A 24,629-nucleotide genomic window follows, 5' to 3' on the forward strand; every position below is an offset into this window, starting at 1 on the left:
CAGCTATCGACCAAGTCACGCTTAATATTAAGAAAACAAGTGCTATGAACTTTTACATAAACAAAAAACCATATTATAATAACTTGAAGTTAGGTAATGAAACCATACAATGGGTGGAAAGCACAAAATTTCTTGGCATGCAAGTTAATAGTCAGTTGAAGTGTGAAGACCATGTAAAAATACTTCGTAACAGAATCTCTACAGCAAGCTATGCCCTCAGAGTTCTTACTTCAGCATGCGATATTTCATGTGTTAGATCAGTATACTTTGCGTACATCCATTCTGTTATTAGTTATGGGATAATATTCTGGGGAGTGAACAGGAAAAATATTGAAGCTATATTCAAATTGCAGAAAAGAGCAGTATGTATAATGACCAAGAGTGGCAGCATGGCTCACTGCCTTCAACTTTTTAAAATACTGGAAATCTTAACTGTCCCATGTGAATATATTTTTCAGAATGTTATGTACATTAAAAAAAAAATATATATTGGACACTATGTTAACAATGGTTCTGTACATGGTTACGAAACTAGGAACTGCAATAATTTGCATCTGGATAGAAAAAATAAAGTTAAAACGCAACAGAGTCTACTGTACAATGCCATCAAATTATATAATAAATTATCGCAAAACATAAAAGACATAGAGACAATCACCTCCTTCAAAGAAAAACTAAAAAAATTTTTACAAAATAAAAGTTACTATACAGTAATGGAGTACTTGAATTGAAAAAGGTTACTTAAAATCTGAAAGTTCTGTATTAAACTGTATGGAGAAATAATAATTATATAAGACTGAAAAATGTAAATTAGGTTATAAGAAAATTTCACTGTCAACTATTGTGTAAGAAACAAATTTAAACTGTTAAGTTGTTTATTATTCAATGACTAAATCCATGCAATGTAAATTGTTTCATGGGTTAATAAAGAAATCAAATCAAATCCAAAGCCTACCCGGGGCAAAAACTCAAAGGCCAAGCATCCACCACCAACAGAGTTGGGAAGTAAACAGTCTGATGATGTCTACGTGTACTATCTGAGATTTCACTTGACTCTTCAGTATAGCTAATGGAACTTGATATCAGACTGAACCCCCTGGTGGAAAGAGAGGGTGAAAGTGCAACCCTGGTGATAGATGGCTCCCATATTACAGTGGAACATTAATGGCTTAAATATACATGTGCAGCAACGGCCCGTGTGTTTACAAGAAACACATTTTAAAGCCACTTACAATCCTGTGCTATGGGGCTGTACCATTCACTGAAAGGATGACCTCGCTGGTACAGAGCTGAAGGGAGGGGTTGGTGTATTTGTCAACAATGCGCATCCCTCCTCTGCTCTCCCCCTGGCTGCTGACCTGCAAGCATCTACATCTACATCTACATCTACATCTACATCCATACTCCGCAAGCCACCTGATGGTGTGTGGCGGAGGGTACCCTGAGTACCTCTATCGGTTCTCCCTTCTATTACAGTCTCGTATTGTTCGTGGAAGGGAGGATTGTCTGTATGCTTCTGTGTGGGCTCTAATCTCTCTGATTTTATCCTCATGGTCTCTTCACGAGATATACGTATGAGGGAGCAATATACTGCTGGACTCTTAGGTGAAGGTATGTTCTTGAAACTTTAACAAAAGCCCGTACCGAGCTACTGAGCATCTCTCCTGTAGAGTCTTCCACAGGAGTTTATCTATCATCTCCGTAACGCTTTCGGGATTACTAAATGATTCTGTAACGAAGCGCGCTGCTCTCCGTTGGATCTTCTCTATCTCTTCTATCAACCCTATCTGGTACGGATCCCACACCGCTGAGCAGTATTCAAGCAGTGGGCGAACGAGTGTACTGTAACCTACTTCCTTTGTTTTCGGATTGTCAAAATTCATGTGTATTGGAGGATCACTGTTTGCTCACTGCATCTACCTCCACCAGATGTAATAGACTGAGGCTCTCATAGAACTTGTTAAGCAACTCCTACAACCATTTCTCCTATGGGGAGACTTCAGTGCCCATAATGTCTTTTGGGACTTGACATCTACTTTCCCTCGGGGTCAGGTTTTGGAAAGCCTCATGGCATCTCATGAACTGTGCACCCTTAACATAGATACCCACACTCATTTCTGCACTGCTACTGTGTCATTCTCAGCCATAGACATCTCTTTCTGCTCTCTTGCCCTCGTAGACTGTGTTCAGTGGGAGATCACTAATGACCTTCATCCCAGTGACCATTTCAGACTCTGCATTCACGTGCTGGTTGGAACACCATGTGAAGAGCAGTCACCAACATGGATGGTCAGCAGGGCTAACTGTATGCTGCTCAGCCAGCTGGCTGTGTTTGAACATCACAACAGCATTCAGAAATGGGTGGACCACATCATGTGAGTGATCCGTCATGCTGCCAACTTATGCATCCCAAAGTCCACAGGTCATGTTAGGATGTGATCCGTACCTTGGTGGACAGATGAGTGCTGTTCAGCCTTCCATGACAGGCGTGTGTTTGGGACCATTTAAATGCTGCCGTACTGCAGACAGCCTCATTGCCTGTAGAGTCACAAGAGCCGTGGCTCGAGCATAATTAAGAAGAGAAAGAATAAGTCATGGCAAGTGTTCCTGGACTCTGTGCTGTTCTATGGAAGGTTGGGAAGCCATCAGGTGGATTTCTGGTAAATGCAGTCATTTACCAATAGCAGCAATGCTAAAAGAGGGTTGTCTCCAAACAGTGCCTGGAGACATTGTACAGATGCTGGCAGAGAATTTTACACAAACTACTGCCAGTACCAGCTAGAATGGTATTTTGTCGCTACCATGCAACTGTAGAGAGGGGAAAGTTGAGCTCCAGATCCAACAATTCTGAGATTTTACAACTACCCTTTTCTCCTTATGGGAGCTGGAATTGGCTCTGTCTGAGGTTCATAATACTGTACCTGGTCACGACCAAATCCGGTAATGCACACTTCAACATTTGCAGCAACGTCAAAGGAAATTCTCCTTGTACATTTTAATCTTATATGGCAGACAGGTAACTTCCCTAACTCGTGGAGAGAGGGACTTTCAAACCTCTCCTCAAACCAGGAAGGGACCACACATATCCCAGTAGTTATCGGAGTATCGCCTTAATGAGCTGTGTAGGAAAGATCGTGGAGTGAATGGTTAACTGTCGTCTGGCCTGGTTGTTAGAGACCATGCAACTCCTTAGCTGCTCTCAGTGTGTGTTCTGGAGATTCTGGTCCTCTGTAAACAACCTAACCCTACTAGAGGTGGATATTGAGCAGGCTTTCCTATGTAAATATCAATGTACGTCATTAAGACGTACGATACTGCTTGGAGACACTGTATTCTCGCACAGCTGCATCAATGGGGCTTTTGTGGCACCTTCTCCATCTTCATACAGTCTTTCCTGTCTCAGTGGTATTTTAGGACCCGAGGTGGTGACACACTGTCATGTTGTTTTGAGCAAAAGAATGGTGCCACTCAGGGGAATGTTTTAAGTGTTACCCTCTTTGCCATAGCCATCAACAGTATCACATCTAGGTAAGTAGTCCTGTACAGTGCTTCTTATTTGTGGATGATTTTGCTGTTTTCTGTTCCTCCTCCAGTATTACAACATGTAGCTGTGAGCTGCAACTTACACAGCGCAGTGGTTAGAAGTGTGGGCTGGAAAGACAGGTTTTCAGTTGTCTGCAGATAAGTGAGTGTGTGTGTGTGTGTGTGTGTGTGTGTGTGTGTGTGTGTGTGTGTGTGTGTGCGCGCGCGCGTGCGTGCGTGCGTGCGAATGCGCGCTCATGTTAAAAATTCTTGTCATATTTTTAATTTACGTGTCTTGCATATGATAGACGCCATCCTAAATTTTAGAGACTCGGTAAGGTTCCTGGGCATCATTTTTTACTCCAAATTGTCTTGGTTGCCACACCTGAGAGACCTGAAAGCCAGAACCCTGAAGGCAATGAACATCATACAAGTGTCTTATCTACAGGTCTTGGGGAATAGACAGTGTGTGTCTGCTCTAGTTTTATAGGGCCTTCGTGTGTTCGTGGCTGGCATATGGGTGCATGGTGTATGAATTGGTGAGGCCTTCTTGTTTGAAGATCATTGATGCTGTTCATCATGAGGGGGATTCAGCTGGCTGCAGGTGCTTATAGTGCCAGTCCCATGTATAGTCTCTGTACTGAGGCTGGGCAACCATGACTTACCATCCGGCAGCAGCTTGTCATGGTGCGTCAGGTATGTAAGTTCTTCACAACTCTGACTTCACCCGTGTATCTTACTGTTGCTTGTCTGCCTCTGGAACACCTTTTTTCGAACCATCCATGAGCCACAATGCCATTTGGGATCCACATGCAGTGTGTGCTGGAGTCACTCCATGTGGAGCAAGTACAACCCCAAATCCAGTTGTAACTGTCTCCTGCCCCGGTTACTGCAGAGGCCCAGTGTAATTTTAGATTAAGTGCAGTATAGGAGAGATTGCACTCCTGCTTCTGTTTTTAATTTAATATTTTCTAACATTTTATATGAGCACCACAACTACGTAGCTGTCTTTATGGATGGGTGTAAACAGGGGCCTCAGTTGGTTGCTCTGTCATTTTCCTGGATTGTGTCCTCAGGGTTACTTCAAGTATTTACTGTGTTTGTAGCAGAATTATATGCAGTCTTGCAGGCACTGTAGCAGATGAGACATTCTTTCAGTGCTAAATTTCTTGTCTGGTCTCATTCTCTGAGTGCCCTTCGCTCTATTCAGCATTTGTAACCAGCAAATAAAGTAATCCAGGATGCCCTCCTTGGGATGGAGGTACCTTTCTGCTGGGTACCAGGGCACATGGGTGTTGTAGGGAATGAAATGGTGGATCTAGCAGCCAAGGACTTATGATCCTCAGGTCCTTATTGTGTCATCTCCGTGTGTGCTATCACCTCGCTGTTTAAGTACAAAGTCATACACCGATGGGAGGTTGAGAGGCTGGAAGTGACCGACAATAAGCTCCATGTAGTAAAGCCCACAACTCGGTTGTGTTGTACCTCTTTCCAGTCATGTTGACAGAACAAGGTCTTTCTTACTCGTCTTCATATAGGCCCCAGCTCTACGATGCATGGCTTCTTGCTATGGCAAGAGGACCCTCCAATGTGTGGTGCTTGTTGCATGCAGACAACTGTGTGCCACATTTTATTGGACTGTGTTTTATTTTCCGACCAGTGGGTCACAGCAGATTTGCTGATGGATCTGCCCTGTATTTCAAGTGATGTTCAAACGAATGTGATTTGAGTTTCAAAGTTTTGTGAATTATCCAACATTTTCAAAAGATTTTAGGGGAATGGTTTTATTGTGTTCACCCATGGGTTTTTTTTTTTTTTTTTTTTTTTTTTTGTAAGTGGGCAGCCAGCCACATTTGCCTGTGCCTTTCTTTTAGCTCCTTTGTAATTTTACTTGTGTTCTAATCTCCTGTAGAACACATTTTAGTATTTCTTTGTTTTCTCAGTGTGTATGTTAACATTTTGCACTTTTATCCACGATCTTTTCTTGTAATATTTGTAAGCATGCTGATAACATTCCCCACTGGCTCCCCTTAAGCTCCAAACACCACACACACACACACACACACACACACACACAAACACACACACACTCTTTGTTGGCCCAGGATTTGGGTTGGAATCCACTTCTGCTTGACCATTGACAGGTTATAACTGCTGTGTGGGCATAAGGTGCCATCTGGTTCAGGCATGACCTGTTGACTGAAGGCTATAGATGAAAACACTTGCTGTTGTTCCATCATATGTAATTCCAATTATACCGCATCCTAATGGGCGAATAGAATCTGAAAGTCTTTAAAAAAAACTCTGCATTGCGGAAGGCTTTAAAAGAATGCGTGCCTGAAAATTCGAGGCTGTATGTAGACCAGACTCAAATAACAGTGCAAATTGGGAATTTAAATTGTCAGTTTTTTCACACAGCACTGTAGGCTGAGTAGTATTAATGGCATGCTTGAATAGAAAAACCAAGAACCAAGTAGACATCAACTCCAAAAATATTTTCTACGGAATTAGTGGTGAACATGAGAAAAGGCAATGTCCTGGCCATCTGTTTCTACTTCACAGAGAGCTTCATTTAGTGCAACAGCAGAATTTTATGATGTTCTTAAGCTTACAATTTGAAATGCACAGAGTCCAAAGGCAGAGCACCTATACTACAGCACATTGATTCATTGTTCATAGTGACAGATGCACCAGTATCAAATAAGAATGTAACAGGTACATTCTTAATTTCCACATGTATCATTATTTTTGGTAGAACCAATGCACTGCATGTTCGCTTCCAGTAATCTTGTGGGTGTCTCTTATAGAAACATATGACAGGGCTCCTGTTGGACATTGACACTTTTGCTATGTGTCCCTTGTGGAAGCACTGTTGGCACTCAGTTTCAGAGATGTAAAGTGAAAAAATCAGGACAATTAGGCAATAAATGAATATATTGCATCTCAACCATATGACTGGAGCCAGAATGGTCTTGGCAGGCCACCATCAGATGAGACATATTTAATGTATCGGGATTGAAAGGAAAATTTCTGTGTAGTTTCTCGGTCCCACCAGGTCCTTCATAGGTGCTTTAAAGTCAGTGGAAACATTTGCTGAGCCACTTACGAAATTTGAAAAGCCTGAGTTACATGTAACACCTCTGCTAATGATGGATCTAATGGACATAAAGATTTTGTGTGTACCTCTTTATCAAGCACAAAACAAATTAAACTTTCAATAAATTTATACTTCCTTTTCAATTCTTGTAGATCTGTAATCCATGAAGTGTCAGAGTCCGATATACATTGTTGAAAAATTACAGAAATTGAGCATCCGTGGTAGCCATACTATCCCACTGAACTGGAACCTCCTCATCACCGGTTTTTCAATCTCCAATTAAAACTCGTTTATTAACACTTTTTTGAATACCCTGAAACCCACAATAAATCCTCCCTGGGGGCTCATGGTTCTTTTGTGAGGTTGTGCATGGCACACGTGGGGCCCCGAGCTATTGCAGCCCATTCTTATCCCCCTGGCTGCATTTCCTTCACCCTGCCTTCCCTCCCTATCCTCACTCCTTCCCTCTTGCCCCCTCCTTTCCCTCTCTCTGTGTTCTGATTTACATCGACCCAGCTATCCACCTGGTTCTCTGTATTGCTTGCGATTTGTCCCTTCTGCCTGTTCTTTCATCCTTTTCGGCATTCAGATCCCCGCTTGAGGCATGACCTTCACAATTTTCTGTTTTTAGTGCAGGCTGTCTAGGGAAGAACTCCCTCCCTAGCATCCATGGTGTGGATTCCTCTCTCCCCTTCCTCCTCCTCTCCCTTCCCCGCTTTAGCCTCATTCCAGCCTGGTAGGTCACCAGCACATGTAGCCAGTCCGTGTGGTGGGGCTGTTATGTACCCACCTGAATGAGCCCCTTGACAACATGAGGATCACCATTTTGATACCTGAGCTGTTCCCTCCCCATGTATGTCAAGGAGTGGTTGCTTGTCTTCTTGGCTGCGTGGCGCCCATGGGGAGAGCCCCTGATTGGTGCGAGTGCTATCAGGGCGGATGCTTGGCACATGAAGTGTATCAAGCTGCAAAAATCAGGCCATTCTCAAACAGCCATCTCTTCGAATGGGAAGGATCATTGAATTCTGTTTCATATGACGTGGCAGCCTTCCCTTCCCTGGCTACACTGGGGGAGTAAGGCCAGATTCACTATCTTGGGATGAAACACTTTCCCTGTTAACTCGTCTATACTAGGATGGATGGGGCCACATTCACCTCCAGAAAGCCATTGTATTTTGTGGAGAATGTCGAGGACAAGTTTGTTGAAGTGGAGCCTTTTACTAGGATGCGGCTGGACTCCTGTTGGTCAAAGCTTTTCCTGCCACCCAATCTGCAGCTCTTCATGCTGGCAAAGTCCCAGTGTCTATTACTCCACACCAATCTCTGGATACGTTCCACGAAGTGATTTTTCACAGAGACCTCATCCTGCAAACTGATGGGGAACTCTGGGCTAATGTGGAGTGACACGGCATTCATTTTGTTCAAAGTGTGCAGAAGGGTCACAAACACAACCACAAAAATACTGGTGCCTTCAGTCTGGCTTTTGAGGGAGATACCATCCCAGAGAAGATCAAGGTTATTTGCTATGGATGTGACTTGAAGCCATATAACCCACCAACCATGAGGTGCTTTTGGTTCTTGCAGTTAGTAAAAGCATGTCATATTTCTGTTTCCGATCTGAGTAAATGGTCAGCTGGAGATCATCCTACCCAGAAGTCACACTGCTACAGGGTCAAAAGGTGTTCTGCAAGAACCAACGGATCAGTGCACAGAGCACCTTGGAGGTTAAGGCTCTGGATAGCTGACTATTGCCGGCTGCCCAGAAGGCTAAGAGCTTGGACCAAACCTGCAATGAAAAGACACATGTCCCCAGGAAGGAAACATAGTGCTCCCAGCGTTCCTTTTTACTCTGCTTAATAAGGTAACAAGACTTAGTACAGAGACACTTTAAAGCAAGAAGGTTAGTTTGTGAAGGGTGTTGTTTAAATCACTGTAGCACCCATTGGCAGTCGTGAACAGCAACTGCTACATCCTTGGTCCAGCATGGTACTGGTTGGTGATGAGGTGACCTATGGACAAAGGGACAGCAGTGCCAGCAGCAAGAAGAATAGTGGCAAAGACGCTTGGCATGACTGCATCAATGCAGTTAGAGGGGCAGATGTTGAAGTGCTGAACAGACATATACAAAGGCCAACTGGCCCTGCGGAATGCCCAAAGTGGAAGCCTGCCTGCCTGGCAACTGCCGGGGAACGATAGAATCACCGGAAAGTGGTCACTGTCATGAAGGTCATCGTGGGATGACCAATGTAGGGAATCCATGAGAGAAGGGGAGGAGATTGTGAGATCGATAGCAGTGAAGGTGCCTTGAGCGCCACTGAAGTGGGTAGGGAAACTGTCACTGGGGAGAGACAAATTGAAGTCTGTAATAAGTTGGTCAATTAGGAGACCCCCCCCCCCCCCCCCAACCCTTGAAGCGGCACTCCCCCACAGTGGGTTGTGGACATTGAAGCCCCAACGAGGAGAAACGGGGGCAGGAGTTGCTGTATTAAGGTAGACAGTTCAACATAAGGAAATGGCCTACCTGCAGGGAGGTAGACATTGCCGGAGTCATATGCAGTCTAACCGCTATTGCTTCCAGGTTGTTTTTTAGTAGGATCCAGTCACTAATGATATCAGAGCAAACCAAAGTGCAGACCCCATCAGATGGTACCCCGGGGCCAGCATGGTTTCAACAGAACACCTGATAACCATGATAACCATGAAATGTTGGAGAGCAGCCATTACAGAAGTGTGTTTCTTTAAGAACAAGACAGAACGAAGAATAGTAGGAGAGAAGACTTTGTATTTCTGGTAGGTGATGATAGTATACACTGCAATTCCACTGAATGATCATGTGGCGAGAGTCCATGTTAGACATCAAGAAGCTGAGAGCAGGCCATGTCACTTGGTCAGTGGTCGTCACTGACAAGGATGGGGTGACATCCATAAATAAGATCCGAAACCAAAAGAGTGGGCGACCTTGGGGTGCACAAATGGCAGGACTTGTGGCCGAATTGTGGTGGGAGGGAGAGCCCCATCACCAGCTGGTGCCAAAGAAGGGGGCACTTCTTTGGCCGGGGAGGGGAGTAGCTCCTGGACAAGAGGTTGCGGGAACTGCAGGGGAAGAGGAGAGGGAGGTGGAGGGGGATGGGAGAACCAGCTGAAGCTGGGGCAGACATGTAACGATGTTCTTTGACCTACATAAGGGATACGACATGGCTGGTGCCATCACATTTTAGTTACCTTCCATGATTTGTATCCATGAGATTGTATCTCATCAGCTCTTCTGGGTTCGAGTTGGCACTTCATACGGATTCAGGAGAATGGTATCCCACAAGGTTCTGTGCTAAGTGTCACACTCTTCCTCAACTTCTGTTGGGCCTGCGGTTACCCCGGCGTTGTACGTCGACGATTTTTGCACCTGGTGCAGCTCCCACTTAGTAACATCTGCTGAGCGCTGGCTCCAAGGTGCCATCTGATGGGTTGCTGCGTGGGCCATCTGCCATGGCTTCCAGTTTTCTCCATCCAAAACACAGGTTACGGATTTCTGTCGTTGACCCACAGTACACCCTGATCCAGAACTTTATTTAGGCAACCAGCTCCTCAAAGTTGTAGCACAGTCCCATTTGTTGGGTGCTATTTTTGATAAGAAGCTTACATGGCTGCCCCATATTTGCCACCTAAAGATTACATGCATGCGAAAGTTTAAAGCTCTCCAACTCTTGGCCCACACGTCTTGGGATGCAGGCCATACCACTCTTATCCAACTTTACCATGCACTAGTCTTGTCCAGACTAGCTTACAGTAGTCAGGCTTATGGCTTAGCGGCTCCTTCCACTCTGCAACTACTTGAGCCTGTTCTCCATTGTGAGGTGCCTAGGGCTATTGGTGTCTTTCGCACTAGTCCCATTGACAGTCTCCTCACAGAAGAGGGTATTCCTCCTCTACAGATACAACAGAGCCAACTCCTGGTTTCTTATGTAGTCGCCATTTGCCAGTTCCCTGACCATCCTGTGCACCCTGTCCTCTTTTCAAATGAAGGATGTCTCCCTCCTGACAACCACCCACAGGTGGTGTTACTGGTGCATGCATCTCACTTCCCTCTGTCGGGATCTCTGTATCCACTCACTGGAATGCAACCCATGTATTTTCTTTCACACCCCCTCTTGGATGGTGCCTAGACCATGGATTAGGACCTACCTATTCCAGGGTCCTAAGGTCTCTATCGCCCCATTGGTTTTCTGGTGTTTTTTACATGCCATCCTTGCAGAGTTCCAGGATTCCACGATCTTCTACACTGCCGAGAAGGTGAGAGATAATTTCAAGTCTTCTACTGTCATGGAACACCATATATTGCTGGGAACATACAGTGTGTCCACGACAGAGCTTCTACCCATTCACAGAGCCCTCCATTTTGTTTTTCAGGCTTCCCTCCACAGTGTTTTAATTTGTTCCGGCTCAAAGAGCAGCCTGCAGGCTATTGAACGGTGCTACTCTCATTACCCTTTGGTATCTTCTATCCATGACCTTCTCTCTGCCCTTGGCTGTGCTGCCTGCTCCTAAGTCATGTGGGCATCCCAGGGAATGAACTGGCTGACCATTTGGGTAGAGAAGCAGATACTAAACCCCCCCCCCCCCCCCCTCCCAAATTTGCTTTCACGATTCCAGCTGCAGGTATGCGGGTCTATGTCAAATCTCTCTTTGCCCAAAAATGGAATGCCATCTGGTGTGCTACTGTTCATAGTAATAAACTCCGCACAATCAAGGCATCTGCTGCAGTTTGTCACTCTTCCTTCTGCTCCTCTTGGAAGGAGTGTGCTGTTTTATGCTGTCTATGCATTGGTCATACCACGCTCAACCAATGTTTCCTCCTCCGTAACAAACTGTCCACACAATGTGGCTGTGGAGTCAGACTGACAGAATCCCACATATTAGTGGAATGTCCCCTTCTTTTGGCCCTTCGTGCCAAGTATAGTCTCCCAGATTCCTTAAATTTAAAATTAGCAAACGATTCATGGTTGGTTGAACTGGACCTCAGTTTCCTCCATGAAAGTGGTTTTTATTTCCAGATTTAAGATTTTGCTTTACTCCTGGAGCACAGACAGGGTGGTTGTGGTTGAGACCTCTCTTCATTTCTTCTCGGTGTGGGACCCCATGACCATTCCCCCATAGAAAGACCATTCTTTTTTTTCCAGTTTTTAGATTTGGTCTCACCTTTTATGCCCTTTACTGTGTGTGTTTTAACTTCTTTATTTTATCATTTGACTCCCCTGACTGGATCCGTCCACTTTTAGTGGACCCTCTTTCTTCTGTGAGTAACTTCAGAATTGCGGGACTGATGACCTTGCTGTTTGGTCCCATAAAGCCTCTTAATTAGTCAGTCACAAAATGAATGACACTCAGTTCATAAGAGTTACTGATCTTGTGAATTTTCCAGGACTGCAAATGAAAACAATCGGTAGGACCACAACTTGAATTACACTGCTGGAAATCACTCGTAAGCGAGCCTGAGATTAATCACTTAGCCTAGTGGTAGCACAGTCTGCTAGAGTAGAAGTCAGCAGCAATAGGTGGAGCTCATTGTACTTCGATCCCAAGCAGGCCCAGTTATAACGTGAACAGTCGAAATAGTAACTGGTGTAGTGCAGAGTCACCATCAGTACTTCAATCTGCCGTAGAGGTGAACACATTAACTTGTGGATAGAAATGCAAACAGTGCAGTTGCTTGGCCTTAAATTGGCAGGTTCATGTGACCTGCTGGCTGGAGAAGCTGGTTTGTTCCCCACTTATACTGACCCCATACTGTATCAACAGATTGATGCATCTGGTGGGATCAAAAGATATGTTGTGCTTAATAAAATAGATAGTGTTAATATGATTATGCTGACTTGACTGGGAAGTCATTGTGTGTGGAAATTTTCTGACAGATTATTCAGGTCACGGATGTGTGGAGTTAGTGATTTCTAGCTTCAAATTTTTTTTGGCAGTAAAGTTTGCACCAAGATTTGAAAGACATAGTGCATTGTTTTTAAAGATAAGTATTTTCAGCCATTTACATGTACCAGCAATAGTTATTGGTCCAAAACAGTCAAATTTTAAAAGTAAAATGTGCTAGCCAGTTAGGTACAGATCATAGAAGAAAAATGCATTACAGAATCATAAATAGTGATTGTCACAATGTGTAGTGAGAAATTATAAGGGGAATACTGGGAATATTCATAAATAAGACAAAGTAAAAGGGAAGTTAAAGTTTGTTGTAAACATATTCTGATAACAATGTGTAATCTTTTGTTCGCTCAACACAAACGAGAGTAAAGTTAAACTAAACAGAAGTAGGGTCTGGGAGTGTGTAACTGCTGGGGTTAAAGTATCTTGTGCTAGGAACAGACAGGTCTTCGTAATTCAGAGAGATGATAGTAGCAAGAGTTGAAACTTCATTAGCATTAGCATTGTAAAATTTTCAGTCTGCTGTAGAGTGAAGAACGTGCATTATTTACAAATAATCAATGAAACCATTCGAGAATAAAGCAAAAACAATTTGGAACATTATTGAATGAGAAATGGTGATTAGTTATTGTTAATACAGTGTACAGATTAAGTTTCTGTGAGTTGTTTCTATTGTGTTGTGTTATTTCTTCACTTGTTATGCTTCCATAAAAGTTCTTTCTTCATGGGTCTATGAAAAATCACAAAGAAATGAAGGAAAGTACAAGCACATAGCCAGATCAATGAGTTAACTGATCCCACCAAGTATCAAAACCTATGACATAAATAAATGCATCATATAGAGTGTCAAGTTTAAACTGTTTATTTCCTGCTTGTTGTCCAGTTGCCTTGGATACATCCCATTACAGTTACATATAGTCCATTTACTTATTGATGCTTGTTATATACGTGCTTATGCAATATTTGTGTTGTTGCTAGTTGCCCATTTTTATGGTCGTAATATTTACATCGAGCAATTTATTTATTTATTTTATTTGAGATTCATATTCCATAGATCCAGTATGGCGTGATTACGCATGGATGTGGAACAAGTCAAAGCAGATACAATATAGATATCATACAATACAATACATACTGGTATATTACACATGATAGATGAATGATTCAAAATTGGTAAAATACAGTAATATAATCAAGATAATAAACAATACAATACAAAAATACAATAGTGATAAAAAAACAATACAGATAACAATGACAAAGGAAATAATCTGAATTACTACTCAAATTACTTATCTCTGTTGAAGAATTCATCTAAAGAGTAGAAACATTTTTCCAATAGAAATTCCTTTGGCTTTTTTTTTTTAATAGCATTTTATTTTCTTTGACACTTTATATTACTTGGGATTGCGTTAAAGATTTTTTTTACTTGTGTACTTTACCCCTTTTTGCACCAGAAAGAGATTTTTCCGTTCACAGTGCATATCACCTTTCCGCCTTGTGTTATAATGATGGTATGCCTCATTTGTTTCATATTCAGAAGAGAAGAGTGAAAGCCATGAGTGAGATATTGTGAGATATTGTGAGGTAGTGGTTAATATACCTAACTGTTTAAAGAGATATTGACATGAGGTTCTTGGAGGGACACTACATATAAATCGGACTACATTTTTCTGGCTTACAAAAATTTTTTTTGAAAGTGGTGAGTTGCCTCAAAAGATTATTCCATAGCACATCAACGAATGAAAGTAGCCAAAATACTTTGATATGTTGGTGTCTACAATTTTGGAGAATATTCGTATGGCAAATGTTGCTGAGCTAAGCTTTTTTAGTGTTTGCTGTATGTGGAATTCCCAGTTGAGCTGGTTATCTATATGAACGCCTAGGAACTTTGTGCACTGAACGCTCTGCAACTGTTGGCTCTCATGTGCAATGTTAATCTCTTCTGGGCTTATGTAACTGGATTGGGAGTGCATGTAATTTGTTTTACTGAGGTTTGTTGATAGAGGATTTGCCGTGAACCAGTTCAGAGCATTGCAAGTGCTTGGTTGGCATTTAACTGTATGTCAGTGGAGGTTTTGCTGTCACTATACTTGTCATCAGCAAACATTGTGATATTGCTAGCACTATTTGAGAACAGGGGTAGGTCATTAATATATATAATAAATAGGAACCCTTGTGGAACTCCATGATGTACTGTTACCCAGTCAGACTCTACCTCTCCTACTTGTAGATTGTTAACACCTAATACAATTTTTGTTGTCTGTCTTCTAGATATGATCTGAGCCAGTTACCCATTTGTCCACGGATTCCACATTGGGCTGCTTTTCCTATAAGTATTGTGTGATCGACGCAGTCGAAACCCTTAGTCACGTCACAAAATATGCCAACGGTAATTTTTTCTTGTCAAGGCATTCTAAAACATTATTTGTAAGTGCATAAATTGCTTCGGATGTAGATATGCCTGATCTGAAACCAAATTGTTGTTTACTAATTAGTGCAAATTTTTCAAGGTGATTGACAATCCTGAAGTATATTAATTTTTCAAAGACTTTCGAAAATGCTGTTACAAGAGAGATAGGACGATACTTGGAAACATCTGTGGGATCACCTTTTTTGTAGAGGGGCTTCACAGTAACATACTTCATTCTGTCAGGGAAGATACCTTGATTTAGAGAGGAATTGAATGTATGAGCTAGAACTTTAGAGAGTTGATTACAGCTGGCTTTTAGCAGTTCGCTGGAAATATTGTCTACACCTGACGAATTTTTACTTTTTAGAGACACTATGGTTTTTTTTTACTTCTTGCACGGTTATGGGGGCCTTACCTATCATGTCTATAGAGTTAGGGAAAAGTTCTTTCAAAGGTTTTATTGCCTTTTCTGAAGAGCCTTTGCATGCTGTTTTCTCAGCAACAGTTAGAAAGTGCTCATTAAAGATTTTAGCTACAATATCTTGATTTTGAACTAGCTTACCTTCATTGTTAAGGGCAATATTTTGGGTCTTGTTGGGGTAATTTGCTCCAGTCTCATTTCATATCACTTCCCATATAGTTTTGGTTTTATTAGTGGAGTTATTAATTTTTGAGCACAGATACACACTTTTTGATTTCAAAATGACTTTGTTCAATATTTTACAGTATTTTTTATAGTTAGTATTTAAAAGGTTAGGGTCATCTGATTTTTTTGAGGCAATGTACAACTCTCTCCTGCTTTTGCAAGAAATCCTAATTCCAGTGGTAATCCAAGGCTTGTTGGTGGATTTTTTAGTATAGGTTTTATATATTCTGTTGTAACCACAACCAACAGCGGGAACGCCTTGGGCTGCGGATTGGAGCCGCCAGGCGGGGAAGCCGCCAGCGGTGGAGCATGCACCAACGGGTAAACACAGGACGAGTCGGACGACAAACCGACAACTGACAGCAACCGACCACGACCGACTATGAGCAACACAACAAGGAAAAGATAAACAATGGAGGCTTGTGGAAGCCACAACACCAAACACCAAACGTAAATCCACTCGGAACCAGAGCCAGGCAAATGTCAACAACGAGCAACGACCAGAACGCAGTACCGCCAAGATAGAAACGAAATCCAGAGCGAGTACCAGACTGACTGGACTAGGGCAGAGCGGGTCCCTATATATGAAACCGGAGGGAGCGGCTCTTGGCCACTGTCTGCACGTGGCTTAGCGGTGGTGCCCTCGCTGCGTGTTCAACTTCCACGGCGGAAGGCACTAGATATTCTTTTTGGGAAGGTACTTTCAAATATTAGAGCCACTTCATTGCTGAAAAGGTTGTATTTGGAATTGGCATTTTCTACATTATATACTGGACTCCAGTCTACGTTTTGGAGACGTGATTTAAAGATCTGAATAGTTTCATCAGTAGATTTCCTAGTAATTTTCCAGCTGGGACCACTATTAATCTCACAAATACTTGAATTGTTAATGGTGAGTCTTTGTCCATCATGGTCAGAGAGACCATTCAGAACTTGCCTGACAGCTATATCATCAATCTTGGTTATGTCAATAAATACATTATCAATTAATGATTTTGTTCGTGAAGTTATTCTGGTGGGAAAATTTGCAACAGAAACAAGATTATATGAGGACATCAAGTTCTCAAGATCTACTCTGTCTCTGGAGTTCGTTAGGAAATTTGCATTGAAGTCTCCAACTACTATGACATCTCTACTGAGTTTAAATATGTGTGTTAAGAGTGCATCTAACTGTTTCAAAAAAAAATGCTAAAGTTACCTGAAAGTTCCCTGTATAAGGCTACTACTGCTATATACCTGTAAGAGTTATTTAAATCAAGAGAGCAGCATTATAAACTCACATTGAGAAGTGATTGAGTGACAGAGTAAAAGGTGAGGTGATGGTGGGGAGGGAAAAGTGTGTGTTATAGAATAGATTACATCTTCCATTTAGTTCGTTATTTGTGGAAACAGCTAAATTTAACTTCATTCTTTTGCATGAGCAGATACAAACATCTCTAGATGTACTTTTCTTCTTCGTGCCATTATTGAACTTTCTCTTGCAACTTTTATCAATTCACACAGTATATGGTGTTTGTATAGAAGTAGTAGGATTTAATATTTTTGTTCTTTTTGTCCTGTTTTTAGATAGGCACTGACTGTAATTACATTGGCTGTAATAAATGTTTTGTTTTTAGGTTTATTATGAAAATATAGATCACACTTGCCACATAGGGAAGGCATTGAATCACAGATAGGTGCAGTGAAAAAAAGTGCTAAACAATTAAGGTTCCGGATATGAAAGTCCTCCCTCAGAAATAGTGTGCACATGCACATGCACACATACACACACAAGCACACCTTATGGCCGTTTGAGTCACAGCGGTTGGAGACAATGCCTATGCGTGTGCGTTTTTTTTTTTATGTTTGCAAAGAACGACTGTCTGTCCAGAGCTTAAATGTTTAGGACTATTGTCATTGTGCCTGTCTGTGACTTGTCACCTCCTCCGTGTGGTGAGCAGCAACCTATCATTTTCATAGTATTGTAGTTATTCCGTCCTCGACATACCATTGTTTGTTTTTAGGTTTGGTATCTATACTATGGTAATGGCACAGAACCAATTGTTTACCTTGGAACATCAATGTTGGTACTGTGTGTATTGGCCCTTGGACTTGCAATTGGGGTTGTTTTGGCTGTCGGAATGCTGCTTTACTTCCAGGTAAACTAATCAATACACTCTTATTTTTTTCCAAAACAAAAATTTTAAATATTGCTCTGGTAGTACGTTGATGTTTCATATTGTATAAACCTTTTACAAGTATCCTGCACAGAAATTAACTTTAACACTTTTCGAGCATGAAAGGAACTTGAATGATTCATGAGACTCCCTTTTTGAAGTAGAATTCTGCTTTATGATATTCATACAGGCCTTTATTAATAATGTAACTCATTTAAATTGCTATGTGATGAGAATAGGTCTAATTTAAATATGCATCATCACATGTAGATTGCAGTAATGGCTATTAACATGATCAACATTTTAAGTTTGCAGTGAAATGGTTACTTCCACTTAAAACAGAGTTGATAATATATCATCTGCATTTTTACTTAATGTAGCACATCTCCAACACCATTAAGTGAAATATTGTGTTACAAATCTAAAAGTGCTGATGAGCATACCTGGCACTACATGATCTCAGCTGTGTGTTCAGTGTATAATTTGTTCGTATTAGTCTTGGGTATTCAGCCGGGTACAGTTGTTCACAAGACATGACATTTAAATAGCATATTTTGCCATTGTCTTAATGTGATACCTGTAGAATGAGCATCTTTCATATGTCGTATCTCCTTTATGCTCATAGCATTCCCATCTTTTCCCTCACTTGCTAGCTGTATGCCATATCGAGTGGAGTGATGGTGGGAGGGACACGGTTGATAAATGCTGGGTGCAAAATCTGGTCCATCATTGCTTCTGTTGCTGCCGTTGAATGTGGAAGTCACTCTCAGCTGTCGTTGAGAGTACCATTGGCTGAGTGCTGGGTTCCATGCTTGACTTAAAGTGGAATTACTTTCTCTTAAGATCAAGTTATCGGTCACTCATTACAATACCCTGTTTAGAACACAATCCCAAAATGACCTGGGCTGTCTTAACACTTTTTTGGTTCATACTTCATTGAGTCACCTGTAGCTATGCAGTGTTTTGTAATTGAAAATCTTGTTCGTTGCTTGAGTTCAGTGTGTTTCCTGTGCTCTTGGCACCTTCCTTCCACTGTCTGCAGTCTGCATGACGTATACCTTATGCATTTGTGTGGAATACAGTAGACACTTGATTTACTGTGTCCCAAGTCATCTCTCACTGTACCCAATAGAGCACACATTTTCTGAAATTTATAGAAAATGCATTTAATGTTAGATTGAGCCAATATTCTACCAACTTTTTTCAATAGCTTTCCAGCATGTCGAAGATTCACCATTGCCTTGTTCTCCTCATCCGGTTCATGTGTGTACCATTTGCCTGAAAGCAGATCAGATGTGTCTCGTGGCATATATATTCTTCTTGAATATTCCCTCAAGGTGATCGTGCTGTCTTTGTAGGCCTTCTGTGTCTATTAATGCACAGACCCTGTGGTCCTGTGCATGTAGTGCACCCTCACACTGTGAAGGATGAAGGCATGTGGAGGCATGGAGATACATATAGGTGTGGATGGTTTTCCTGTACACACTGTGTCCCATAGTTCCATCTACTTTGTGCTTGACTAAAACATTGAAAAAGGAGAGTTCGCCACTCTCGTCCACCTCCATAGTGAGTTTGATCCTGGGGTGTAGAGTGTTCACATGTTGAAGAAATGCCTGAAGCTTTCCACTAAATGTATCATCAGCATGTGTGAAAAAGCATGTAGGCTTCAGTGCAACTTTTTCCTGAGCTCTCTCTTCAAAATCAGTGTGCTACTGCCAGTGCCATAGGGCACCCCATGGTAACGCCATTATTTTCTTCATAATAATTCTATTGAAGAGAAAAAATATAGATAGGAGAACGAATTCAAAGTGAAGTTGAATTTCGCCCTGATCAGCTTGAGAGAATCAGAAAGCAACATTTTATTTAAGAGAAGAATAAGAGGCCTATCTGCAGCACACTGGCAAAGTGTCAAACAAAATTGGCAACCTAACATTAAACGTGTTTTCTGTCCACTTCCAAAAATGTGTACACTGCTAGGTATGGTGAAAAATGGTTGGTTGGTTTGTGGGATTAAAGGGACCAGACTGCTACGGTCATCGGTCCCTTTGGTGAAAAATGATTTGAGGCTTCATAAACTGAGTGTCTGCTACAGTCCGTGAAAATGTTGTAATGCTTACATTGGGCTGACTGTGCGGACAGTCGAAAAAAGGTGCATGCTGCACAGCAGAAACACCAAAGGCAAGGAACCAACAAAATTTGTGGTTATGGAACACTGAATAGCTACAGGGAACTCGACGAAATATGAGCAAATGGAACTGCTAAGACAGCCCTGGTCATTTTGGGATTGTTTTCCAAAGAGGTTCTTGAAATGTGTATAGCTGATGACAGGATCCTTACAGGATCCTTTACTCTTAGTAAAGCAATGCTTAAGATCACATACACTATTGTTTGTTATTGCTTGGGTTTACAAACGACGTAAGATCTGTCCCAGATATTTTTCAGTTTATTTCTCTCTTTTTCTGTCTACTTCCGAGGATATTTTCATTTGGAATTGCAATTTTTGATGAGCCTTATTTGCCCTAAGTAATAGTGGCTCTTCCTCTGGTAGTATTTTCTGAATATACTCTGTAAATAAAAAGGAAAAATTTTGTGAGAAAAATTAGATCACAAACCCACATAAACTCCCAGAACACATCTTCTATAAAATATATTTATAAAAGAGAAGTTAATATGTGTGTTGTTAGTAACAGCCATTTGTGGCGAGAGTAATGAGAACCCCATGATGCAGACATAATGAATGGTGAGAACCATTAATGAAAGCTGAACACAATGTAGGATGAAGAGAATTGTACAAAGAAAAATTAGTTAAAGGGGACAAAGGTCATCTAAATTATAAACTTCAGCTTGGCTGATAGACAGGCTTTTAAACTGAAAATGTGTTGTGACTCGGCGATCTTTCAAAGTGCTGCTGCGCAGTTACATGCGTCCTCTACATGCGGCGCTGTCTGTCAGTGATGCAATAGCCATGCCACCTAAGTGGCCAGCCAGCCAGTGGCCGCTGGACTTGGACTCAGTTATGATTTGAGTTACCGTGTACACATGTCTTACTTTGTCTACTTGCTCTGTGACTTACATGTGTTGTGCCATTTTTGAAATATGTGTGTTCAACTTGACGTTATAACAATTGGCGACGAGGTAGTAGATTTTTCCTTTTCATCGTTGACCCGCAGGTTTCCATGGCTACTTTAGAGCAACTATTGCAAGGTCTCATTGAACCGCAAACGCTTCTCACATCAGCGATTCGCGATTTCATCGCGGCATCAAATGCGGGGCATTTCTCATTGTTGTCTATACCTCCTTTTCCTCCATACGACGAGACGGCGGAAGACTGGTCTGATTACGAAAAATGTCTTCGACAGCACTTCTTGGCATTTCATGTCAAGGACGAACAAACATGTAAGTCTCTGTTCCTTTCATGGATTTCACCTCAAATGTATCGGTTGTTGTCGCAATTGGCTCCTTTGAAAGATCCTGCGTCTTTGTCCTTTGCTGGCATGTGCTCACTTCTGTCTGTGTATTTTCACAAGCATACGCATGTGGTAGCCTCTCGTGTTGCCTTTTATCGCTGTCAAAACCAACCGAATCAATCTTATCACGGTTGGGCTGCTGAACTTCACGGCCTCAGTAGAAAGTGTCAATTTGTTACTGAAGTTCACAAAGAATCCTACGCCGATTCCATGGTACGGGATGCTTTTATCTGGTCGGCGCCCGGCAAAGAAGTTAGACAACATGCCTTTCAGTTGGCAAATCTGTCTCTAGATGAAGTCCTATCCATTGCGCAGTCGTTTGAAATGTCTCGCGCCGCTGGAGCGCAATTAGAGGCGTGGAGTGACGTCGGAAAAATGCAACCTCTGTGCACTGTCGACGATGTGTGCAGCGTGTCCCTGCCGGCCGATGTGACCGCAGTAGGCTCCTAAGTGCAGCCTCGGCCTAACCGTAAACAAACCTCTAAGAAACTGCAGCAAAACCCCCGGCAACTTCCTTCATGTCCGCGATGTTTTACGAAACATTCACGGGAGGATTGTCCCCAACGTTGGGCCGTGTGTCACAATTGCAAAAATAAGGGTCATGGGTCATCCGTTTACAAATCCGACCACATACCTGATGTTCATGACCGTGACGCTGATTCTGCTTCTGTGTTGTCTGTCAATGGTACTTCTTCCCTTTCAGGGAAGTTATTTCTCACTGTCCAAATCCTTTGTCGGGATGTTCGCATGCAGGTGGATACTGGTTCTGCTGCCACTATCATCAATTCTCAGACGTATCTTCAGTTGGGTTCTCCAATCCTATCACCTATCAGTCGGCAATTACTGATGTACAATAAACAGAAGATTTCTCTCTTGGGACAGTTTAATGCTGAGGTATCTTACAAATCCGTCATTCGCACTGTTACCATATTTGTGGTCGACCATAGTAACGTGGAAAATCTTTTTGGTTTCGATGCCTTTCGCGTTTTTGGGTTCTCTATAGATGATTCTGTCAATATTGTCTCTGATGCCATTCCTTATGCTCAATTGGATTCCTTGGTGACGACATTTTTGTCCCTTTTTTTTTTTTTTCCTGTGTTAGGCCGTGCAAATGACTTTGAAGCTCATATCATGCTCAAACCCACTGATCGGCCTGAGTTTTTTCGGGCTCGGCCCATTCCTGTGGCCCTTCATGATCGGGTCAAATGGGAGCTGGATCGTCTCACTGCTTCAGGGGTCTTGCTTCCTGTCACTTCAAGTGACTGGTCCTTTCCTGTCATTGTCGTTGCTAAGCCCAATGGTGATATTCATCTCTGTGGCAATTTCAAAGCCACTGTAAATGCTCAATGCCTCATCAACACTTACCCTATGCCCCAACCTGAAGAATTGTTCACTAAACTTGCTGGAGGCCAGTATTTTTCTAAACTTGACCTGTCAGAAGCTTATCAACAACTTCCTCTCGACACTGCTTTCCAGCAGTTTCTGGTCCTTAACACGCCTTTTGGCCTCTATCAATACCAACAATTGCCATTCGGGGTTGCCAGCGCCCCTGCTCTTTTTCAGCGATTCTTGGAACAATTATTGCTCCTTGTCCCTGGGTATATCAATTACATGGACGACATTGTTGTCACGGGCTCCACCACTGAAGAACATCTTCAGAATCTCCGCACACTTTTTCATGTCTTACAGACTACAGGCCTTAAGTGTAATCTACAGAAATCACAATTTTTTCAGGCATCTATCACGTACTTGGGGTTTCCAACTCTCTCAACATGGTATTCTTCCGCTTCAGCAAACTGTCGCTGCGATTGATGCCCTTCCTCGCCCTACATTTGCTACGGAACTGCAGGCCTTCCTGGGGAAAATAGCATACTATCACAGGTTTTTACCGTCTGCGGCTTTGGTGGCTCAGCCATTGCATCGCCTGTTGCATAAAAACATGTCCTTTCACTGGTCCGCGTCATGCGATGGGGCTTACCAGAAATTGATGACTATGCTGAAACAGGCCCCGTGCCTGGCCACTTATCGACCTGGCCAACATCTCGTTCTTGCCACGGACGCCTCTCAATACGGGGTTGGTGCAGTCCTTGCGCACCGTTTTTCTGACGGTTCTGAACAACCCATTGCTTATGCCTCCAAAACTCTCATGGATGCCCAACGAAAATATTCTCAAATTGAAAAAGAAGCTTTGGCTGTTATTTATGCTCTTCATAAGTTTGGTGTTTTTCTTTATGCATCCAAATTTCATCTTGTTACAGGCCACAAACCACTTGTTTCCTTGTTTCATCCATCAACGTCGCTTCCCATCAATGCTGCATATCGCCTCCACCGACTCGTAATTGACGCCTACTCTAACTTTTCTTTCATTGTCCGTCGCATAACACCGCGGCAACCACAAGTGCCCTAGCTCGCATTTTCTCTTTGGAAGGCCTTCTCTCTACTCTTGTTACTGAAAATGGTCTGCAATTTGCCTCTTCCGAATATGCGGATTTTTGTGCCCGTCATGGCGTCATGCATGTCACAGCCCCTCTGTTCCATCGACAGTCGGCTGAACGACTGGTCCGCACATCTAAGGCTCAGATGAGGAAACTCCTGACTTCTTCTGCTGCTGATGATGCGCTACTCCAATTTCTGGCTTCTTACTGTTTCACCCCCATGGGTGACCGCAGCCCGGCTGAGCTCTTACATGGCCGACAGCCCCGAACGCTACTTCATCTTCTGCGGCCTTCCAGCTCACGGCCGCGGGTGCCTTCGCTTGGCCGGTTCACCGCTGGCGACCATGTATGGGTACGGGGATATAGCAGGCGACCAAAGTGGAGTCCTGGCCGCATCTTACGTCAACGTGGCCAACGCTTGTATGAAACCCAGACGGACACGGGTGTTGCATGCATCATTCGGACCAGCTTCGGCCTTGTGTGCCGGCAACGCCTGTTCCGAATGCCACTACACCACCTTCGGCTCTACCTGACGCTCGGGATCTTGGCATCTCCCATTACTCACAACACAGCCCTCTCACCATCATCTCGGTGCCAGCACAAGAACGGACGCCACCAGGAGATGTGCCCTTGCAGGAACTGGATGACCATCATCTTTCGCAGCAACTCTACTCGCTTCCTTCTCCTACGGACGCAGACACATCGCCCATGTCTCCTGTTATAACAACCGGACTTGCCGCAACAGGCAGATTGGTGCATGGGCCCCCAGCAGATTCGACCCCTACGTCTCCTGTCATCTTGACCTGTTATCATCGGGGACACTTCCATCCGTACGGAAAGCCTCCTCCTCGAGACTTCACGGCCAGTCAAACAACACCTATGGACGTTAGCAATCTACAGGCCACCTCCATCAGGACCAGTGCAAAAAATTCAAAGGGGGGAAAAGTGTTGTGACTCGCCGATTTTTC

General features: G+C 42.9%; 1 protein-coding gene across 1 annotated transcript in view; it reads left to right on the plus strand.

Annotated features, from left to right (window-relative positions):
- The window catches only part of LOC126477335 (palmitoyltransferase ZDHHC6-like), a 118,952-nt gene that overhangs the window by 52,297 nt on the left and 42,026 nt on the right, over positions 1-24,629 (plus strand). Inside the window, 1 exon segment of the mRNA XM_050103609.1 lies at positions 17,607-17,741. Within this exon segment, the coding sequence (XP_049959566.1) occupies positions 17,607-17,741 (135 nt within the window).

Source organism: Schistocerca serialis, chromosome 1, assembly GCF_023864345.2.
Source record: "Schistocerca serialis cubense isolate TAMUIC-IGC-003099 chromosome 1, iqSchSeri2.2, whole genome shotgun sequence".
NCBI lineage: Eukaryota > Metazoa > Arthropoda > Insecta > Orthoptera > Acrididae > Schistocerca > Schistocerca serialis.